A 24,250-nucleotide genomic window follows, 5' to 3' on the forward strand; every position below is an offset into this window, starting at 1 on the left:
TGCGGTCTTGACCTGCCTCAGGAGTGTCCGAAACCGCTCACGGTCTCGCGCCTTCGTCTGCCAGTCCGTTATCCCGGCCTTAATGGCGGACGCCTCCACGCCATCTTGCCACCTCAATTTGGGCCTACCACGCCTCCTCTGTCCTTGTGGACGGCCTAAAAAGACTTTACGGGCTGGGTCGTCCGTTTCCATGCGTATAACAATAAATCTTAAATATATGTAGGCTAAAGTAAGATACTCAGTTAAACTTTAAAGGCAAACTGTGAAAATGATAAATTAATAAAATAAAATAGATGAACTATGTCGAACATCAGTGAGCTTCATATTGGAAATCGTACTATGATTTAAACATTCGTAAGAACATTAATGAGATTGAAACTAGATGAGATAATGAGATTAAAAGTAATTAAGTATAAAATAATACGAAACACAATTACCAAACAAATTATGTAAAGTATTTAAAAGTAATTCACAACAAACACAAAACATACAATACTCCAGAAATCATGTGAAACACACCGAATGGACCAAATTTATGCTAATTAACATTGAACACCTCTTAATGCAAAATCTGCCGTGGCGGCCTTGTAACAATATATGATGCCGTATTAGTCATGGACATAAAATGTTTCATTTTACGGCGCCATTTTTCCGCGATTCAAATGGTGCACGGTAGTGGTAAAACCCTAAAGGTGGATGATTTTAATTAAATTTCCCTTCACTCCACCGACCAGCCAGCGGGTACAGGTGAGGACAATGCGGGCGGTACACTTGCAACAATTGCTTCTCAATTTATTCGATCCCTAGTCCGGAACACGGTCCATCCTTCGATTCCTAGCGTTGAGTTGTAAAAAAAGGAAAACAACACCTCACCTTCTATAAGGAGACGTAGGGTGTAGACTTTGAATAGGAAAAATTTTCCCGGATGCAAAACAAACGGTAGATCCGTCCAGTAAACCCACCACCACCGGCCCACAACATCCCGTTTTACAGTGGACACTCGATAAAACACGCTCAATGTTCCGGTCCTCCCGCCGGTTTGGGTTTCGGGGAACAGACCACGCGCATCCTGTTACAGCTTTCATTTTTGTTTTGCTTTTGTTTTGCACTTCCTTTTCGATACTTTGTTTTCTATGATTTACATTTTTCCGGAAGGAAAAACACTCGTAGCGCGAGCATCATACGCGGTGGATTTTGTTAGCTGAATCTCATTTTACATTTCTCATTTCCCCCTGGTTGATTCATTTACTGTTGTGTAAGAGTGTGTGTGTGTGTATGTAAAAAATGTAAAATACAATTCGCCTTCAACCGAGAGGACAACTCCGGGCACTGATTTCTCCTCACCAGCGACAGCCGGCGTTACAATGTGCCACCATCGGTGAAGCAGAATGGGGAAAAACAGCACCAAATCATTGTCACCCGCGATCCATGAGCTCACTGAGGGCAAGCTGGCCTGCGTCTCGGTAACATCGATAATTGTAGTGGAGGATTTAAAATAGAAAAAAAAATCACTATCTGCCTCTCTCTCTTTGCCATACAATGGAAACAAAATAAGATATGCTCAAACGGTCGAGATTTAAGCGCGAGGTTTTGCATGTTTTTATTGTGAAGTGTTTTTACCCCCTGCTCCTCTTACGACCAGGGTTGTGTTTCCGCAAACACTTTCCTTGCTCTTTATTTCAGAGTGGTACTTTTTATTTTCTCTCTCTCTCTCTTTCTCTTAATAATGCATTTATAGGCTCACAAAACCTAGCTAGACGTGGAAAGGGGTGCGGAAACGGTATTTCAAAAAAAAAGGTGTCAAACGAAAGTGCAACTGAACTTCGCCTGTCGCGCGATTTAATCGTAGGGGACGAGGCTTTCTTGTTTTGTGCCGCGCCACATTGGACAGAGTGGTCTGGCACTCGTCATCGAAAGGGATTGAAAGTGATCGTAAATCGCGTGAATTGCTCCCGGTTGGTGCTGCATGCTGAGGGGTGTTTTTTTTTTTAATGAAAACCTTCCTGCTGCGATAAACCCAACGGTAAGCTATGAAGCGCGTACAGACCCGTACACGAAACGCAAACGGATTTCCGATCGTGGAAAATGTTATTAAAAATGATAAATCCTAATGATATGCACTCCATGGGCCAACGGGGCTAAGCTTGGTTTAATGAGAAATTGGTACTGAAAAATGGCACAATGAGTGGTCCTACGTAAATGGGCTGTTATGTACCTTTGACAGTACAAGTATAATTTCATGTAAATCCTTTTTGATCCTGCGTTAGCTCGCAAGATCCATTTTGTGGTGTTTGTTGAGGAGGAATTAAGTTTAAAATATATTTCAAATAAGGATAATGATTTCTTTGGCTCGCAAACATCATGATCCTGTGAGTTGAGTCTTATCTGTTGAATGTTTGATGCTTTCAAAACTAGTGACATGCAGATGTTTTTGATCCAATAGTTTATCAATAACAACTGAAGTTGTAGCAGGTCGCACATTTTGAAAAATCTTTCAGGAGTTAAGCCTCAAGACAATACATTCGGTGAACCTTCGCAGCAAAGGTTCGCTGAGAATGATTTGTATAAAATTATTAATCTCAATTTAATTACAAACTCAGTGTCAAGTGAGTCAAGTGAAGTCAATTTATATTTTCAGAAAACATAAGCTGAAAATTTGGTTCTACATAGAAGTCTATTGTAACTAATATCATAAGGAATAGATTACAATTTAGACAATTACAATACAGGATTTTACGATTCAATTTCTAATGTCTACAACATTTTTCATTGCTTGCGAGATGTTTCCCAGTGGTTTTCTTAGTCACTTTCGAATGTGCACATAATTATCCACCACTTCCAAGACATTTTTCAACAGTTATCCTTGGTGTGTTTCCTTCAAAATGAAATTTACGTTTCAAAACATGATTTTCAACACATAACAAAGCACTGTTAAACTCAATCCAGCTTAAGTCGTGTTGAAAATCATGCTGAAGATATTAAAAATTATTATGATGCAAATGAAATATTAGATTCTTGTGGATTAACATGTTGCACGCGGTGAATAACAATGTTTGCATTTCAAAGTGACTTGGAAATCCCTATAAGCTATATCTTTGAAAGGGTTTTCCAAGTCACTTTCGAATATGCACATCATTATTCACCAGCTATACGATGATTTGAACTGCTTTCGCTTCATATGATAGTAAGAACACTATTGGTCATGAAACCTTATAATGATGTTTATTATTGTTGAGAAATACTATATGGCTTACATCACTCAATCAATTGAATTAAATTAATATGAATTAATTGATAATGCTAAGAACATTGCCAATCATTAATAGCAATTTTGCAAAATTCATACCAATTTCACGTTAATTAAATGTAACCATCGCAGAGTCGTCCACTACATTCATTAGTTAAATCACTACCAAGTGTAAACCTCGCACGGGATGAGCTTTTGCGTTGCGACGTGCATTCCACTCCAATTCCGTCGTGGAATGTTTACTCAGCGTCAAAAGAACCCTCGTACGTACATAGCCCACCAACCACCACCATCTACCAGGAACGGGCCTACCGAAAGGTACGGGGTAAACTTTCTTCGTCCGGTTACGGTAATTCAATAGGCATTTCCACCTGCAAGCAAAGCACGGACAGGGTCCTTTTACTTCCGCAGCGGCGGGTACGAGCGCTCTCTACCTTAATTAGTCTAATTACGGGATATTCCTTCGCATTTTATCCTTAATTTACGGCTGCCCGGCTTCCGTTCCCGGCTTGCCAAACTTCATTCCCCGGGTTTGCGCATCCTTCGGCGAATGCAACCCAGTCCGAGCGGTACAGGACTGCTCCTGCTCGTTTCTTTTCATCCTTCCAGTGCAGTGCCTTACGTCGTTTCTTAAGGCTTGTCGTGTCTAAAGATCCTGTGGCGGTGGTGAACGTCTCGCTTTGCCTACCCAGCTCGCATCGTCACATTAACAGCAAGCTTTATGATGAGGCTGTACAGGCAGCAGCACGAAGGGCCTGTACATTGCTTTCCTTTAATTAAATTTTGTTTCAACATCTTGTGGCATTCAATTCACTTTTGTCTACCTTCAGTGAGGCGCTACCGGGACGCCGGTCGGTATGGTTCTCCCCGCAGCGAGCTCAAGTCCTTTTCCGGTATCGATTACCAAACCACCCCAAGGATGTACGACGCAGACCGGTTACTGCCGGTGTCCATCTTACGTCCTTTTGTGCAGGATGCTCTGTGTGTAACGCAAACCCCAAACCGTAATCATCGTGCACTCAGATAACGAGCCATCTTTTAAGCCCTGCACCGGCGATGCTTGAGCCACCGCGGGCGGGTGGGATGGTGGGTAGGAAAGCTGCTCCCGGTAATGAAGCTATGATTACTTCAAATGAAGCAGCAATCTTATCCCGTGCTTTATCCGTGTGTATCGCAACGGCTTTAAGATGGTTCACGCTCACGCAAAGTTGACCACAGTCGATACCGGATCTGGTAGGTTGCACAATTTACACCTCCAATACCCTTGGCTTTAAAGCAGAAGCGCTTTGGTTACATTTGTTCAAAGCTTCCCTTTAAAAGCTTCACAATACTGTACGGTCAGTGATAATCAATTGAATTCTGGTAGAAATTGGCGTACGTTTGAATGTCCACCCACTTGGCCTCGATGAAAAGCAATCAATAACTTTTAATTAACAATTTTTCATCCATTCGCTACCAGTGGATTGGCTTGATTCAAAGCATACATCATTAATGATTGTGAAGTATTGGGCCAATGTTGGTGGTTCTGAGTGCATAATGCAATTAAAAATTTACCATCAGCCACACTATAAATGATACAAACAATTATTGACAAGATAACAAAAAACGATGTATAAATAACCATTTTTATCCAATATTTTCAGAAGAGCACTTCAGGAGAGTTTATTTACTGAAATCTTGTTGTATACATTTATATATGTTTTGAATATCTTGCTACGTTTTATATCTTGTGTAACATAATGATAGTAACTTTTAAATATTTTTTTTATTTCTTTTCATGACTCTTGTTTAACTTTTATTTTTCGTCCTCTTTTATTTTATTACTTTGGAATAATTTTGAACTGTTTATTTTTTGATATAGCATTTGATGTTCTTGATTCATATTTTTTCATATTTATCCTTTTTGACTCTTGTCTTTATTCGTTTTATGTTATTGAAGGTTCACTTATCTTGTTTTGTTATATTGCTTGTACACTGTAATTACGTGAGTTTAAACTAAGTTCATTTAAGCGGAGCTTTATGAAAAACATTTAAGTATCGAATAATTTACATTTTTTGTTATTATACAAAAATGAGATTATGAGGGTTAACAAGTGAACAAAGAACTGTAAAACAATCAGATTAAAATAAGTTTAAAAAATGCAAGTCGAAGCGTGTAAAACAAAGGGCCGAAAAGTGTTGAGAAATTTCTAATAGTTGTTGTTTTTGAAAGCATGCGAGTCATTTTAACTTTTTTGAACTCGTGTTCTACTACTTACCTGCAACACTAAATGTTCTTTGATTGATTTTGAATACATTTATCATTCGTCGTCGAATCACTAGAAAGGGAAAGTATTCACCCGGTACCATAATGTACTAGTTTGGTGTTATCTTATCAGCTTAACTGCTCAATTTATCAGCTTAAATTTCGTTGATTAAAAACACTTTTTTACCACTCCACGCCACGCAATATTTGATATTACAAAACCACACACACACACACACACTATTTCAGCGAAGCACTAGCATGCTCGCAGCATGTGAAGTGCAGAAACTAGCGCCACCATGCCCACTTTCATCATAGAAAACAATAATTCCTCTTCTGAAATACTGCATGCCCAGTAGGTGACGAAGTACTCTTGACACCTTCAAAGCGACACACCAGCGGGCAAGCTCCAAGAAGAAGGGTTTGGATGGTGAAAAATGCTCCCCCATTTCGTTCCACATTAGCAAGATTGCATTCGCCATTGCACCAGTGTGCGTGTGAGTGTGTGTCATAAAGCCAACCAAACCAACCCTGACAGAAAGGCGTACGAGGAAGCATGTGTGCATGAGATGAGAGACTTTCCCCCCCATTTCTCCCGCAGTAGGATTTTGCATGCAAATGTTCATCTCATTGGCCTATTAGGCGCGGGAAACTCGGGTGACCCAGCGTGGCCCGGGGGCCTTCTTGAGCCATCTTTCGCTCCCACCTCGCGACTCCTAATTACGTGGCACGATGCGGGTGAAGTGTGAAATTGCCAAGTGTGAAAACTGAAAGGCAGAAAGTGCGAAAGATTGCGCGTTTGGCAAAGATCAAAGAAGCGAGGTTACTTTTTTCTCTCTCTTTCGCATGCATTTTCCGCCCCGGTTTCGTGTTATCACAAGACGCAGGCTGGTCGGTCAGGCTGCATTTTTTTTGTTCTTGTTCGTTCGCTTCAACTTTCATGTTTCTACTTCTGGTTCAGCCGCTGCACCCACCGGTTTTCGGTGTAATTACTGAGCATAACTTGCACAATTTATCTGCGCCTTTTGCACCACTCTGCTCCTTTTGCCCTAAACGACTCATCCGACAAAACGCACTCCACTTGAGAACATTTTACACGCCCGTATCATATTTCCTGCTGCACATATTTTCATCATATAGCCTTTTTTTCTCCGAGCTCTTGCCACACCACCAGAAGTGTGTCTTGGCTGGAGCCTTACACACGCCCATGGTGCATGCCGAACAGCACGAGGCAGATCCAGAGTGGAGTATGGATGAGCCGGGTCAAAGGTTTCAGGTACGAGAGGCGTCTTATATATTGTTTCCACCGATGGTAATTTCATCCTTTCTTGCCTTTCAAGTTCCTTTTTTTTTGCGCATGAGCTTCAAAGTGTTACTGCCCTTCTCCCCATTGAGTTTGAGCAAAAGTGTCTCGTTTTCCAGAAAATCATCTCATCACTACTGCTCCCACTCTACCAAAACCACATTCTTCATGACACCCGGGAAGCGAGGGGGGGAAATGCTTTATACACTTTGCCCCGCTATCGTGGCATCTAGCATGAAATGCATGTGTGCATCACGGCACACAAAAGCACACTGTAGACATCAAAGTAAGTGCACAGTGGTGGTGGTTCGTTTTCGTGCTTCGTGTTTTATATTTTTCGTTATTTTTTCGGATGTAAAATCCTTCTCCATACACACACCACAAGGCGCCACCAGTGTCAATCCCAGTAGAATCATCAAAAAACTAAGGATTCCACAGCACCGATATGAATGGCTCCATCAAGGAATGAAATTGACATTCGCCTGGTGATGATGGGACACGATTTTAACTAGCACATGCACACGTTTTGACTATTCTTCAACGTACTTGCACTCCGAAAATTTCCCCGTTGCCTCGTACGTATATATAAATGGTTGAGAGAACTTTAATCTGTCCTTCGGGAAGAATGGAAGCAAAACTGTTCCACTGCACAGAAGGATTAGTTTTTCTCTCTTCAGTACCGTCGAGTGGAAGCAAATGCTTTGTAGTGCATGGTTCTGTTTTAGGTGCGATCTTTGTGATAAGCGAACTTTCGCTCTACCGAACACTGTTCAAATGAGTTCATAATTGGTCGTGCAGGAGGGTGCAAAAATGGCAATTAATTAAAAGTTTGCCATTGCCAGCCTGTATCGAGCAGAACTTATCTAGCTAATTGGAAAGCCATTGCTTTGAGAAGAAAAAAGAAAAATGGCTTAACATTATGACGAACAAAATGCAAGCGATAACGAGAGAAGACTACCAAAGAGCAGGAATGAGAAAAAAAAGTGCAACTATTATTTTGGTCCTTCGAGCCGGATGATAATACACATCTTTTACGATAGATGGCAGCGTCAAGTATGTTCTTGTGTACTTCGGTGGTTATTTTTTGGTATTTTTATGTTTGATTAGTCTGTTTTTAAAAACTTTTTCAAAACTTAAAGTATTTATTTTAACATTTCAAACGCTTAGTTATAAATGCTTACTTCAACTTGATGCTTAATCTTTGTTTTATGGGATGGTTTCAAGCATTATTTTGTTATGGGATGGTTTGAAAAAAATGTTTATAATATTGTGACTTTTAACAGAAAACAGGCAAAGAAACTTTAAGGCAGTGTGTTAAAAGTAACATCATTGTCATTACTGTAACATAAACTATTTCACATGATTTATTTTCCATTGTATCCATTCGTACAACTGCTTACCACTGTTAAATGGGCCCCAAACTCGACTACAAATTGGACTTTAAAACCCTTTTTAGTAGAAACCACTTCTACAACCAGTGTCCGAAACAGATGAAACGAGCAAAATCTTTTTTATCTCCTCTCGGTCTCCACAAACTCTTACCAATTCCTTGAGCCGTTATGCTTCGAAGTATAAAAAGGATACTCTTCCTGAAAAAGTCATGAAGCGCAAAAACACACACACATATACGATACAATACAACCAAAACCCAATGCTTCGGAATGGCTTTTATGTGACTGCAAGTGAGAATGACCAGGCGGTTGACTGCCCTACAGCGATATCCTTTGCAATAACAGATCACATGGCCGAGCGAAAGGATTACATGCCGAGGCACAAAAATGTCCTACCACAACGATCGACCGGTAGCGGGCGGGGGAGGCTCGTACGCTCGTGACCACGGGTAATGATTATGATGGTGACGATGGTGACCATAACGATAGTGATGAGAAGTGGCCTGTGGGCACTTGAAAAGTTCACACGATGTCCTTTCGGAAGGATTTTATCAAGCACACACACACACCGAGCAGTTTTTCCCCCGATTCCACTGGAACAAAGTTACAAAACTCGATTAAGAAATCATCGTACCACCTTTTTCGTCCATCTTCCAACGTTAGTGTGCTCTATTCTCACAAAATATCCATTTTTCCGGGAATTTTTGCACCATTTGTACCGGCACCCGGAACCCCGAACTCAGCATACGCGAAAGGAGCGAAAACCGAACATTTATTATCGGACCCTGGCTAGACAATGCAGCTGACAGTTTGGATTTCCCTCCAGACGCTTGATAAATTGTATTGTCGTCCCAAAATGCACTCGCCCTTCCCCGGTGCAGGGCCCAGCCGTTCCAGCAGCGTGAAGCGCTAAAAACCGGAAACGAAATGTAGCTCAAAGTGTGCCAGCATTTATTTCCTTTTCGTTTCCAACACCCGCTCGCTGCGTTCACGTGTTTATTTGCAAAAGTCCGCCCGCACACACGGACAAAATGTTCGGAGCGAAGCGGACACTTCGGGGCAGCTTCTTTCACCTGTAAGAATCGCAAATGAATTCACAAAAGGCACTTCGTCCTGGGATGGGATTGGAATGGACAGCAAACGGCACACATTAAAAAAAGGGAAGGTAAATGGCACATTTTGATGTGTTTAGCACAATACACGGCAAAATATTTGTGCTGCCAGCGCGAAAACACCGATCAGTTTTGTTCGTTTTGGTGTTCTTTGTACCACGGTTCTCAGTATTCGTCACTTCCGGAGCCGTCCGAATCTATCTTCGCCCTTTGTGCTTTCTTGTCCTGCGGAAGAATCCTGCCGAACAGAACAGTACAGACAGGCAGAAAAATAAACTCAAACAAGCTACGGACATAAATACGGTGAAATCGTTTGCAAACAGCGATTTTGCAATCCGGTGGTCGACGGGCAGCTGAAAAAGCCACACGAGATAATAGAGCACAACTCGAATGAGCAGTGTAATATTGTGCATGGTGCGGCCGGTACACTGCCGGCACTGGCGGGGGCCAATAACAAAGTGCCGGGAGATGTTTTTTGTTTACATCGTTGCTCTGTTGAGCTTTGTTGGTTTTATTCCTTTCAGGCTTGTACGAGTGATTTGAAGTTTCTTTACGAAATTGTTCATTTTCTCAGAATCTACACGTAATGGAACTGTAACCAATGAAAAGCTAGCAGGTAATTAACATTGTGCAGTGATTATTGTACAAAACACAGCATCTTATGGAGGAATCATAATTTTAATTTGTTTTTTCATGTTCATATCATGATGCAAAATGAAAACAAAGAGATTTTTCTTTTTAAAAAGGAGAGCACAACAGAAGATCAAAGCAGGCTTAACACCTTGTAAATCGCAAAAAAAACAATAAAATTAAATTGTAAAATAAGTTAAGTAATAATCATAAAAGTTTAAAATTGCAGAAGAAAAATAACTTATTATTATTCCAGTTCCTTAAAAATGGAATAAATGACGACTTGGTTGCAAAATACAGTGCTCTTTGAAGCGCACCCACGACACCGATTCGACTCCAGCTATTGTTAGTCCGATTATGACTACGACAAAATCCGAACCAATAGCTCCACCCGGAATCGCCCTGTGTCGTCCGGAGTCGCCCAGAGTCGGAGTCGTCCGGAGTCATTGTCAACAGGAGGCATTTCATTTATTAGTGGTTCTTTGTCATTAACTGTGCGCGTCCCAGTAATGTACAGGCCTTTGTTTCGAAGGCCAACTCTGGCCGAATCTGTACGACTCCGGATGAGTAAGAACGATGTCTCCGGGTGACTCCGGATAATGCTGAGCGGACCTACCTTCCGGAGTCGATTCCGGAATTATCGCAGTCAGATCGGAGGCAACTCTGGATTTCTGCCAACTTTATCCATCACTAATTCCGACGTTTGAAAACTTCATAGAGATCTAAGCCAGCAATTCGATGAAATGAGCGTCAATACTGGTGTAACTCATTTTTGATCCTCATTGGTTTTTACCACAAAAGGAGGAAGGATGTTATTGGTGAAACCTCCTAGGATAGCCACAAAGGATGGGATTTGAACATATGACCTGTCAATTGTAGACCTTAGTTCTTACACAAGGTTAATTTAAAGTGAAACAGTGAACTTGAATGTGCTTGTTTCATGATCATAGCTGCACCATTTTTGAGTTATTCAATTGTAACAATAAAGATTCACTCACAACGTAAACCTTGAAGAAAATGTGTAATTTTCAATTCAATGTATTGAAAATACTAATCTAATGAATCTTATGCCAGCCGTCAAACCGAATATTCATTAATAATTGTCCACAACACGCACACCTACTCCAAATCTGAATCATCCAGCTCCATTGCCTGGAACATGTGCTTGTGATACTTTCATTTAGTGAAATTAATTCCCTAAATGAAGATCGATGAATGCAAAAGCAGACACCACCCGGACGAAATGGCAAAACAAAAATCTCTTATGCCCAAAACACCTCTCCACGCACACTCTCGCCCCGTTAGCACATAAATCAAGTGTGTGTGCTGTGCTCTCGGACGCTGTTTCGGATGAGATATCTAATTAGATAATGCTTCAAACACTGGTCAAAGTGTTACGAGCCGTGATTGAGACATTGGCCCAGGATGGCATTCTTTTTGCCGTTTGTATGAATCATAAGCAGAAGGGCTTATACTCTGCTAATTATGGTTGATTGATTACCCAGTTGGCGTGATTCTGTTGTCTCAGAGTTGCGTGAGTTGATTTTTCTTTTTAATTTGGTGCCACTAATGAAAAGCAATGTGCTGCGGGAAAATCTGAATTTGTGCACCAGTACCTAATACAAGCGAAATAATGTGTGGTTACTTTTTTCTAAAATCTTCCCTAATCAACCATGTTGGATTGTCTAAAAATTTCCACAACAATTCTACTCGATCTTCGCATTGAATCTTTAATCAGCAAACGTATTCGCTTCGTAACGCTTTCCCATTCAGTGCATTATTCTATTTTTATCCGTTTAGTAAACAAATGCACCACCACACTTTCCCCGTTCAGGCCGGCCAGGAGCTGTAAAAAAGGGAGCAAAACAGAAGCCACTTGAAAATCACATCCGAAACCCATTCGGATCAATCAGCTGTCAGCGGCACCGTACGGCTCCGCATGCAGTGGTGTGTGTGTGCCTTCCACCTTTTAAATATTTTAATCATGATTGATTGATTGGTTGATTAGCTGGGGATAAATTATTTCTGCCTACCGTACGCGGGGCCCGGCATCCGCACTTAATCCGTTCTCGGACGGCCGCGCGGCGGTATCGTAGGCTAGGGGTGCTATTTTTCACCCACTTCCGGGCCACGTTGAAGGCGCTTTCCCAGTCGGGCCCCAGTGGGCTTAGTTCCAGCGAGCTGCGAAAAAATAAAAACCTTTTCACGCGAACGGCAAACGGTTGCGGTGAGTGTTTGCGAGTGTGGTTTAGCTGCACTCTTTTATCTTACCCCTCGGTAGTGAACGCAAGTGGTCACGTGATGTGACTCCCAGGGAAAGCAAAAGCCCGTTGCCTCAAAAGGGGGAAAAATCTCCCACCGCTCGATTGCCGTCGGTTTTTGCTGACATTCAGAATCATGAAAAACAAGGAACAACAACTTTACGCATTCTTTCCATTTTATCGTACATCCATTTCTACCCAACAGTCATCCTCGTTTCTTTCAATTGTCTTTTCCAGATCCCTGACCCCTTTCGTTTCGAGCTGCTCGCTTTGGCCGAAAAAGGTGCTCACCAGACCCACCCACCAAACCCAGGCGGCCGCTGTGCCACCGACCGTAATAGGCTGCAAATAATTTAATTGAAAATGTCCTGCAGCACTCGAAACCGCGGGGTCGGTTTTATTTAGTCGTCGGCCTCTGTCAATATAATCCTTATGAATTAAACCCTTCACCCGTGACCGTGCGGAGGTGCTGTGTCTGAGTGTGGGAAGGGAATGGTTTGCCATTATTTGGTTCAAACATTGTGTGCATTATAGAGCCGTATCGTCCTTCTGGCGAAACGGATAGGAAAAGATAGACACAACTCATTGAGCGTGGCATTTTGTGCTGTGTGTTGTTGAAAAGGTCTTGTCACTTTGCTTCGCTATTGGTTGGGGCGCATTAGGCGGGAGGAAGGATCGTCCTTTCAGTTCGATCAGTGAAATAGAAACATTTAAATCTAGGCATCTGATTATGGGTGTGCCCGAGAGATATTTTTCATTCGGTTTAGTGTGAGCTGGGGGAGCCGGGACGGTGCCCGGGAAAAGTTTTCTAATAATTTAAATACACTTCACGGGGAACAAAACCTTCAAGTGGGGTTTATGCGACGGTTATTAGAATTTGCAATATATTTTTGGTTATTTTTTCATAATTTCAATTGTGGACATCAGCACTATTCGTTAGCATTAAAATCTTCAAACATTTTGGTTCGCGGACCGCATTTCTTCACAAATAATAATGTTGAGGGCCATTTTGACGTCACGTTAAATCTCGTTTTGGTACGAAAATGCTCAGCGAATATTTGGAACTTCTATGAATTTCTTTTATTGCAGAAGGTTTTTGTCTTAAAAAAGGAAACATTAAATTGTTAAAGAAAATATTCAAAATAATTGACTCTTTATGTTAGTTTTTACAAAATCATTGCAGGCCTCATTACGGGCTTATTTCCAGAATGAACATTGTTTCGATTGATCCGTTCTATGACCTGCAAGACTTTAGGTTAGGACCTGCCTCTTAGGTTTTATTATCTTCTATAATTACTTCACATTTGCTCAAATAAAATTACTTAGATTAGAAATTAGAAAGTTATGAATAGATGCAGAAGATCTGAAAAGAACTATAATCATATTAAAGGCACCCATCACAGACACTATACTACGGGAGGTTTTAGTTCTAAATTTATCTTTTGGTTTCGGTTTTTGGTGTTTTTATGTACTTTCCATCATCTTAGAAAACGGACACGCATTATGATTTTCCTATATTAAAAAAAATTTTGCTCCAGCCGCTTAGAAAAATTGTTCCTATTTTCCCAAAAATTTGTACATCAAAACTAAACACAAACACCGTACCATAAAATGCTACACGTTTAATCGATTTTTATTGAAACATTGTTCCTAGCTGAAAATGACTTACCTTCTTTCTAGCAAAATCGCCCTCGCACGTATCGTTCACGTGAACTAATCTAACGTACACACTGGAACGACATTTGGTTTTAATTGAAATTGACAGCTTGACTCCCTATCGCCGTGTTGGATTAATACGTTGCAAACAGCTTCGCTGCGCCATCCGTCGCTCTGCACGCTCTGCACACGAAAAGTGTTCTAATTTTCGAACTAACCCAAGGGCGCGTCAATCATCCATCGTTTCGCTCCCGATGCGTTTAATCTCGCCCGCTACGCCGGCAGCAGGACGTTCTGATCGATGTCCGATCACAAAGGGCCTGTGTGCGAGGGATGTGTGTCACCACTGCCAACAAGCAAACACGTATCTCATTAGCATACGCGTACATGGCCGTGCGAATAAGAAATAAAAAATAAAAGGTGTGCCCGCAAAACCCTCTGCGACAAGTTTGCATTGCATATGTTCGCCCGTCCCGTGCGCTCCGTTTTTGCGCTTTGTGTTTGATAAGTGAAGATGAAGGAGCGCAGCAAAAGCTCACACAAAAAAGGGTACCACCGAATAAAACACCACACGCTCGTGCACTTGTGACTGTCACGACTGTCAACCCACCCGCACAGCGGAGTAACGTTTGCGCTCATCGGGATAGAGATAGCACGGCACGAGCTATAAAATTCCCATTTTGCACTGCTGGAACGTGATTTTTGATAAATTCATAACATCCATTTGCCTTGCAGCAGCGGGGGCACGCCGTAGGAAACTGTTTCGAAACGACGAAGTAACGTGGCACAAGGAAAATGATTCCAATCTTGAAGAAACCCGACAACGTGTGCGCGCAATCATGAGCAAAATGTGAAATTAGAATAATATCAAAGCGTACGGGTTGCCCCCGGGAATGCAATGACGAATGAGCGATGTGTCTCTTGTGCGGGATACACCAAACCCGAGAAGAAGAAGAAAACACACGAAAGCGTAAAGTGATGTAATTGGTATGGATGGTACGGCCAGCGGGTACTGATTCCGGGAAATCGATACCGGGTGGAATTTCCAATTCCTTTCCTTTGCCACTGTCAGCGGGTGCAGCGACATTGAATTGAATGCAGTTAAAATGTCAATTGAATTCAAATTTTTCGCCCTCCATGCCGTACGCAGCATGTGCATAAAGCGTATGTGGATGTGTGTGTGTGTGTGTGTTTTAGGGGTGATGCACAGAATGATGCTTTGTTGGATGAGAAATGGGGATGAGGGATCGAGCGCGTTCGAATCACCAACGCACAAGCAAAGTGCGATGATTCGTTGCATACAATGCAACGCTGTTTGCTGCGAGAATACATCATTTTCCAAGGAAAAAAGGTGTGCGCTGATTGAGGGCCTTAGGAGCAATGCGTTAAGGTGCATTGGTAATGAGGGTTTGTTACACCGTAAAGATGGTATTTATGATCACCGATGTTTTGATCAATTTGTTTGATCGACGCTATTGTAACGATTGGATGAGTTTCTTACAAAACATCTTCAACTCCAAATTTTTGTTTTAAATTTTGTACTTGTTTTGATTTTGAAACGTTCAAAACATGTTCAAAATCCTGTCTATTGTACTAATTTTAAGTAGGTAAAGCTTGACCGAACTTTAACGGCTAATAACAGGTTGGCTGATAAGTCCCCGGTCTAACAAAGAATAACACATTTTTTTTGTCAAAATTCGTTTTTATTATTCAACATAATTCCCTTCAAGAGCGATAAAACGATCATAACGACCTTCCAATTTTTTGATACCATTTTCGTAGTACTCCTTCGGTTTTGCCTCAAAATAGGCCTCAGTTTCGGCAACCACCTCTTCATTGCATCCAATTTTTTTCCCTGCGAGCATCCTTTTGAGGTCTGAGAACAAGAAAAAGTCGCTGGGGGCCAGATCTGGAGAATACGGTGGGTGGGGAAGCAATTCGAAGCCCAATTCATGAATTTTTGCCATCGTTCTCAATGACTTGTGGCACGGTGCGTTGTCTTGGTGGAACAACAAAATAACAAAAGTTGCTTAACAAAAGACGCTCTGTCTCACAAACTAATTGACATACAGACGTCAAATTTTGACACGAATCATTTGAAGGTTGGTACTATATAAAAATAATAAGCATTTAATACTAGCGGCGCCATCTATGTGCCAGACCGGGGACTTATCAGCCAACCTGTTATGGCATTTCGCAGCATTTTGACGTCAGAAGCTACCTCTGGTGTATTGCATGTTTGTTTCATCAGGCATCGTTATTGATTTGAAGAATCATTTTAATGTTTTCCTGCCTAAAAATGTTCATTTTACTACAGTACATAAAAAATCGTTTTTTAAAGCTTCAAACATGACAATATTTGAATGAAATTGTTGAATTTTACTTACAAAATGGACTAACATTATGACAGAATTCCAGCGGCAGTTGACCGTTATCGTACTCTAGGAGAAGCAAATGGTCAGAAAATATTCGTTTAATCGTTCCAAGAAACCAAGAACACTTCATGATGGACAAAAACAAACGATGCATTGAGTAGAATTTGCACAAGCACATCCAAAAGACACTTGCAGAAATTCCCAGTTTAAACACTTTACAACATTCTCTGAAATCTTTCTAACTGACCCACTGTCGTAAGCCATCAAATTTACTGTTTTATTATTTTAAATCATTGTGAAATTACGACAGCAATTTTGGACAAGCAATTCCATTTTCACACAAACGAACAAAATTTTCCACACAGTCCCTTTTCTGCCGGAAATGAGCGAAATTCAGCTCACGCTTATTCCACGCAATAAAAGCTTCACCAAAAAGTCCACCCACCCATTAAACGGCTCGGTGGGTACAATTTTTGAAAAAACTGTCCATTCAGCTCCAAATTGACCTCTCGCGGGCAGGTTGACCCGCGAAGTGATGGCATTGTTCCCCCAGATGGACAGTTTACCGTCAATTTGCGTACACACCGTGCAGCCGATGAGTTTGACGAACCTTTTCCGTCATGGAATCGGGAACACGTGAGGCCTGCTAAATCGTCAGCGATCGTGTATGTGTGTGCCCACGCGCAATAATAATCATAATAACTAAACATTAATTTTCCACCTCCGGTGGTGGCTTGTCCCTTGAGGTTGGCGGAATGGGATGTTAAAACGCGAGCTTTCCCTGCTCGGCACGCAACCCCATTCCTCGGCTCATTAGTGGCGTGCATGCGTGGTTGCGATGGGCAGCGATGAGATGAATTAGAATAATTATTAAACTGTCCAAAAAATGCTATCACATACGCGGTTTCAGCGGTTCGATGTCATGGCACGCTGCGGCTGGCTTTTAATGGAAAGGAAGGGCGACAAGAGGCCCAGCAGAAAAAAAAGCGCCCGCTTAACAGAATAAAATGATTTGCTGACCGAGGTTTGAGTAATGTGTGCGCTGCGGCTTCACTTAAGGTCACGCTAATGGACGACAGGGCGATAGTGGGGTGGTTACGGCAGACCAAGCACTGGAGGAGAGAAAAAAACGCACCTCCCTGTCGTCCACGGTACGCTGACCAGACACTGGCGGTGCAAAGTGAGTGTAGAATGGGTAGCTAATGTAGGAAATTTACAATAAAATAAATAACACCCATTCATTTTAAGCTGGCCGGCACGAGCACGAGCACAGCCAAAGTGAGGGCAAAGTGCGGGATGAGTGCGGGTCGGAGCTCATCATCAATTGCTTGGGATGGTCGGAGCTTGGGAGAGTGCAAAAAAGAAAAGAAAAAGGAAGCACAACATTACGATCACCAATTGCGTGGATGAATGTGAAAATAAGAAAAAAAAAGTCAAATAAAACAGCAACCAAAGGCGTCGTGGAAAGGGAGAAAAGTCTTAAAACCTACCTGCGATAGCTTTTTTTGTGCCCCAAGTGATGGACGATTGGAATTTTCACTTCAGTTTTTGGTTTTTTGTTAACGTTGCAAAAAATGTAGGTTTCTTCGTTCGGCGCGGGAAAAAGGCTTTCTTCGTGCGGATTTTACATTTCTCTTTAACCTTATCCAGGGGCACACACGGCAAACGCACAATTTGCGGCATTAAAATCGAACATCTTTTTGCTGTATTTAAGAAAGGACAGGTACATTTTGTATTACAGTGTGGGTGATATTTATAATCATGCCTATCATTAAGCTTGTTAATATAACATGCGTTATCAGCTTGAAAGAGAGTAGTTTTCCATCTAGCGGAATTTGGGGCTAGTGTGCCATACGGGGCAAGAGTGCCATCAAGCATTTTTCCTTTAAAACTTTAGTTAAATGATCAATTGTGTATACAGTTGGTTGCTTTGCAATGACTAGGTATACTGAGCCTAATTTCATATAGATCAATCGGGAAATATCGATTGTTTTCAACTGATTTATGTTAAGTTGCTAAATTGAGCAGAATATTATAATTTTTTAATCCAAACAAATAAGCTCTCAAAAATCATGCAAACAATCAACCGAGAAAATATTTACACCACCGTATAGCTGAGAAAACGTGAAATTTTTTGTGGGGTTAGTTAAAAAAAACTTTCTTTTTGTCACTGAAAAATTCAATTTAAAAAAAGTTACAACTTTTGGGGCAAAAGAGCCATCTCTATTTGGGGCAAGTGTGCCACCATCTTTCAACGCCTGCTTCCGAACAATACAATATCTCGCTGAAAGTGTCAATTATATGCCCGAACGAACCAACAACTCGCTGATCATGTCAATAATATCATCGGAAACCCTGTATTTGCTACTTTTAGTACTTTTAAGAATGAAGAATTGAATGCTGCGGCACAGGGTGTAAACAAAACAAATGACAACACTACAGAATCGCTGAACATGTCAACGCCTACTTCCGAACAATTCTATAACTCGCTGAAAGAGTCTATTATATGACTGAACGCATCTACAACTCGCTGAACATGTCTATATAATCCTCGAAAACCCTGTAAAAACAGCTTAAAAATCCAGAATTATTCGATAAACCACTAAATAAATGAATAAACACAATCTGAACCATAACCAAAATCCTCACATTTGAGAGCATTTTTAGAAAAGCATATCCGATCTTATCGAACGTTGAAAATGAAACCAAATAATAAGTACTATTTCAATAGTTGCCAATTATTTGTAGTACAACTAGAAATTTTTCTATTATTGTAAAGGATGTACAATTTGAAAAATAATAAATGGTTTGTTACTATACTTGCAAAACCAAACAACCAAACAAATAGCTACACCTATTCATTCCCTCATCACTGTACGCATTTCAAGCCGCAGCATGCATGGTCGGCGTTCAGCATTACCTTCCTCCAATTCACATGTCTTATATTTTACGGCCCATTGATGAGAAGCTAAAACGGATGCCCCCGTAGTTACCAACTTCATTTATTTATTTGCAAACATACAGACACCCAGCACATTCATTCACATGCCCATAAATTGGCTATTTATATTCATAAGCAATTAGGAAAAGTTTAATTGCATTTTACCGGTGGTGCGCAAGAGCTTTAAGACGCTGGCTGCGGAGCTTACACACGCTTCCCAATTACCGGTTTAAACAGGTTACCAAAGCAAGTAGCTACCGTCGTGCCTTGCTGGCGAGTGCGATGTTGGTTTTTAAGACACTTCTTCGCGCACATCAATGGCCCATTAGTGGAGGGTTGTGAAGAAAAATTTAAGATATTAATAAGTCATAGAATGGGAAGATTTATTACCATCATTTACACACCCCGCGCCAGAGGCTCACGAGGGTTGTTCCGGTAACGAATTTATCATCTACCGCTGCCAGCGCCGCCGCGTTGATTAGATAAGATGAAGTGTGTGTGTCTCGCTGTACTTGTTCCTTTTTCTGAGGTGCAAAATTTCCTAAAAGAATGTGTTTGACACACGTTCCAGTAGAGGGAGAAATTTTAAAACTTCTCCCGTGGAACAGAAACGAGCCGACGACTTATCGGGCTCCATCACCGTCCATTAGAAGAGCGATCCGTTTGCCCGAAAAAAAAAACACACAAAGGTGCCATGGTGCAGGAGTGAATTTTGGTGTTTATAATTTATTCAACCAATAGGTTGATTTATGGCGACAAGTTTCGATAAATCGGCCCCGGACTCATTTCGGGCTGGAATGAAGATCACTTCCTAGACCGCGATCGCAAAAGGGGGAGAGCCAAGCGAGATGATAAAGCAGCGTGCCATTCATCTTAGCTCATCGCCATAAATCTTTCGGGCCCTTTTGCCGGACGACACCGGTCCAGTTAGCGCGAACAGGCGGTGACACAGCACGGCACTGCAGGAACTGAGTGGAATGCTTTCGTTTTACCACTTGTTGGTGGAGGCTTTGCGAATACGAATGTCGCCCGCCAGCCCGTACTCGGGCGGTGGAAGAATGAGCGTCGATTTGACAACCCTGGCCGTTTCGGCCCGATCGATGCCGGATCTGGTGCGTGCAATCAGCGGTTTCAGTGTGCAGTAGTAGACGAGCTCGACGATGCTCAGTATGCTGACGCCCATAAACAGTCCCAAAACGCCGCCGCAATTGGCGAGAAAGTCACTGATGCCAAACAGTTCGCTCCGCTTGATCGGGATAAAGCGAGACACTTTGAAGTATATTGAGAGATAGGACAGTTCCGTGCTGGAAGTGAAGTGAAATCAGTTTAAAAAACCCAACCTATCCCGTAATTGTGATTCTATTATGGCTCACTTGTCGTCCACACCAGCGATGAGATGAATGTTCTCCGCCAGCTTTCTCCAATCGAACATTGCCTGCGATATTTCCGTGTTGTAGAACAGTGCATTACAGGACGGCAAACAGTTGCAGTGCTCCAGAAAGTTGTCGGTTTTGTTCAGCTCATGCAGCAAGTCCATCTCCTCCAACACGGATAGTGCCATATCGGCACAGCTAGCCTTGCCCATCCCACAGATCCTATCATCCTTCGTGCGAGGCAACGGAAACGGCACGCAACCACAAGTCTTCAGCGTGTAGTTGGAAAGACACTCAATGTCACAGTTGTACTTGGAGTACACCTTGAAATAGCGCAGGTATCGCTCGTGATTGTAGTAACAGAGCCGCCGACTTGGATCATACCGTCGCACATTGGCAGTGGTGTCGAACAGGAGCGGTTCAACCGATACGGACACCTCCTGGCTAAGCGGGATGCGAAAGAACTCGTTCACCATCCTTGGATACTGTACCGGTGAGTGTAGGTGCACCTTAAACCCTTGGAATGAGTTCTGAGAGAGGCAACAAATTATATTTTGTACAGATGTTTGAGATTTTGGCACTCACCCCACACATATAGTCCATATCCGATATCTGAACCTTCGTTATGACAAACAACCCAGCGCGTCTTCCCGCTCCAAAGGCACGCCTTGGGTACGTGTCTCCCCCGGCCCGGCTACTGTACCCTTCGTCCATGTTCCACTGCTTGGAGGATTGATTCTCCGCCATGTACTCGTACTCGGAGTGTAGCTGATCGCGCCGCATCAGATCGTCCGCAGCGAGCGAGTTGAAGGTGTAGCAAATTCCCGCCTCGGTGAGCGTTTCCTTGAAAAAGTCTCTGCAATCGATCACCTGCTCTCGCCAACCGCACAGCAAAAACATATCCTCGAACGGTATTGCCATCCGCTGCAGGAGCGGTACCACGTCGTCCGCGTACGATTCGTTATTCATTTCGATGCCGAACGAAAAGTCACACACCTGCAGCAGAGCCTCTAGCTTGTCAATTCTGTAGTAGAATAAGCAAACGACGCTAAGTATACCAAAAACCAATGATTATTTCTAGTTAATGACACCCACTGCTCTTTTGCCATAAATTGCCACAACTCCTCATCATTGTACAGCTGATAAGCGGTCGTGAAGTCGAGATCCTTCTTGCGCACCTTTGTCTCGGGACAGATCGTTACGGCTGGAAAGGGAATTGTAAACACGGGGACTGGCTTCTCTCCGAACGTTACCACGACTGGCTCTTTGTCCCATTTTATGTAGACACTGTGTATGAGTGTTCCACAACCGTACAGTGAGAGCAGACACACAACAATCCACCAGATTCTATGAAGAGGGTGAAGATGTGCATTAAATTAAGTGTTCAATTTTGGTTTATTCCACGCAAAATTACCTCTCAATAGTTATCCGCTTATTGCCTACAAGGTACTTAAACCCATGGATCGTACTGTTCATACAGTAGTCTACCCAAAGACTGCGCGGGCCACTCTCTTTATATGACTCGTTTAGAAGCTCCGGTTCCCAGAGATTGCCCTCTGAAGCAGGTACTGAGGTACGTAGCTTCGGAAACTTTGTTTCCACCATGTCCAGCGTTGTGTAAGGTTCTAATGCAACTGGAACATTACTTCCGGGGCGCTTGACGCACCAACTGGTGGCGTGCAAATGGCGAGAAGGATCCTGATTAAAAATTGACACGAAACAACTCCCAGGCGTGCCCTAATTAATACGAGCGTGTCATAGGGCACATTAAAAATGAATTTGAAGATGGTTGTAGATTTGCTGTGAGATAAAAAGTAGCGTCAAACAATCATAAATCGGTTGGAAAGTATAGCACAATTTATTTAACTTTCAATTGGCCTTACAACTGTGCCCGAACGCAAAAATCGTCTTAAAATCCTTTACCATGCCTTAACTCTTGTCTTTAAATCCCCTGTATGTTTTAAAGCTTGGTGTTGAGTTGAAAACCTCCGAGCTTTACGCCGTTTCTTGTTCCGGAAATTGGCTTGATAAAACGTTGCACTCGATGTGCAACAGCTCGTCGTCGCCGAGCAAGATTGACAAGTCCGTGATCGTGCCGGTACAGTTTTCCCTCCGCCAGAGAAAGGCAGGCAGCGAAAGGGCTTCAAAAATATCTTGGAAGTAATGAATATTTATTTATTCACTGTTGTTTATTTATTATTTCAACAGTTTGGCGAACCGTGGCAGCCGACTTCGGATTTGGATTTTTGCGCTGGCCGATGGACGGATGAGCAACGGATGGCTGCAGGCGATTGCAGTTTTCGGCTGCTTTTTGCATAGTGAGGGAGAGTCGTTCACTTCAATGGACAATTTATTTTAGAATGCATTACGCTTCAATGGCGTTAAGATCGTTTTAAAAATATAAATTTTCCCCATTAATTAATTTTAATTAACTTTTTACATGAATATCTTTACTTTTCACAAAATTCAAACCTGAATTAAATAAGAAATTGAATCTTTTTGGCCAAAGAAACGTTTTGAGCCTGCTGTTTCAGCATGAAAAAACCTCAGCAAGAAGCATAAGCTAAAAACGTGCCAAAAGCAAAATCGTGACGCTCCAAGATCATAACTCGGTGCACCTTCTGCAATCCGTACTTCACCACAATCAAGGGCCTGCAAATTCATCAGCAAAAAAAAAAAAATGGAACGTTCTGATCAACTGTCAAGCAATGGAAGATTTTCGGTTGTTTATCTGACGAAAATTTCACGGCCCAGTACGATGATCCTCCCCAAAATTTAGGGCATTCCATCAGAGGGCGCGTGCAAAAAAAAACCTCCGATCCTCGCAAGACGAATTTTTAACAGTTTCCTGTCCTTTTCTACCTTGCTTAAGGAGACGATCCTCTTAAGAGCACATTTTTCATGCCTGTTTGAAGCTTGCAAAGAACACTGTCGAGCCGTAATGCAAACAGTGTTACCTGTTTTGGGTGCACAAAAGGGTGAAAAATCCACATACGTAAAAAGCCGTGCTGACGTGCCTAGCGAATTAGCTGAAGAAGATCGGACCGGACTTTTTTAGAGCGAGAGAGCAAAAAAAAAACAAAACAAAAAACTCCATTAACTACGCAATTTGGTGGGAGGTGAGAAAAATCGTGCGCGATCGCGAACCGCAATTTGCAAACAATTTTCACCAGGTTCTCTCGTTTCCTTGTTGCGTTTCGGTATTGCTGAAATTGAAATTTACCCCAGCGGCACGCAACTCGATCAATCTCCAAGAGAGGGCGTGTACCCGCAAACGGAACCGTGGAACAAAATTGTCCCGCTGACGACGCTTCGTATGATGGACGGGTTTCTTTTATTTTAGCGACGTCCGCTTACCAATTGTAGCGGGGCAGTGCTGTCACATCGCGATTGTACGCTTCTTTAAATTTCTTTTGCGGTTTTTGCGGAGTACCTTTCCGGTGGTGCTCGCCGCTCGCTTCCCCTTTGCCATCCAGATCCACAGGGCTGATTAGGGACGTTCGTAAACGAGCAACGTGGCCAGGGCTTTTGCGTTGTGTGAGGATAATTGGAAGATGAAGAAAACAAAAGCGAGTCCCCGTTCGATGCAGTGTGTAATTTTTTTTGGCACTTTCTCCGCAGTTGAGCAGCTTTGCCCGAGGCAGGAAGAGCAAAACTGCATTACGTTTTCTTTTAAATTGTTCCGAAATAATCCTGCACTGAAACGCGAACGAAAG

The 24,250-nt window shown here is 42.3% G+C and overlaps 1 protein-coding gene across 1 annotated transcript; it reads right to left on the reverse strand.

Annotated features, from left to right (window-relative positions):
• Positions 1–19,343: 19,343 nt before the first annotated feature.
• On the reverse strand, positions 19,344–22,151 carry LOC120902426 (pickpocket protein 28-like). The gene is made up of 5 exons (XM_040311150.1): positions 21,949–22,151; positions 21,630–21,881; positions 21,120–21,558; positions 20,535–21,064; positions 19,344–20,465 (listed from the first exon to the last, which is right to left on the reverse strand). Exons 1-5 carry the CDS (start codon positions 22,137–22,139, stop codon positions 20,150–20,152), a joined length of 1,728 nt encoding a protein of 575 aa, XP_040167084.1. The 5' UTR covers positions 22,140–22,151; the 3' UTR covers positions 19,344–20,149.
• Between the last annotated feature and the right edge of the window lie 2,099 nt (positions 22,152–24,250).

Source organism: Anopheles arabiensis, chromosome 3, assembly GCF_016920715.1.
Source record: "Anopheles arabiensis isolate DONGOLA chromosome 3, AaraD3, whole genome shotgun sequence".
Taxonomy (NCBI): Eukaryota; Metazoa; Arthropoda; class Insecta; order Diptera; family Culicidae; genus Anopheles; species Anopheles arabiensis.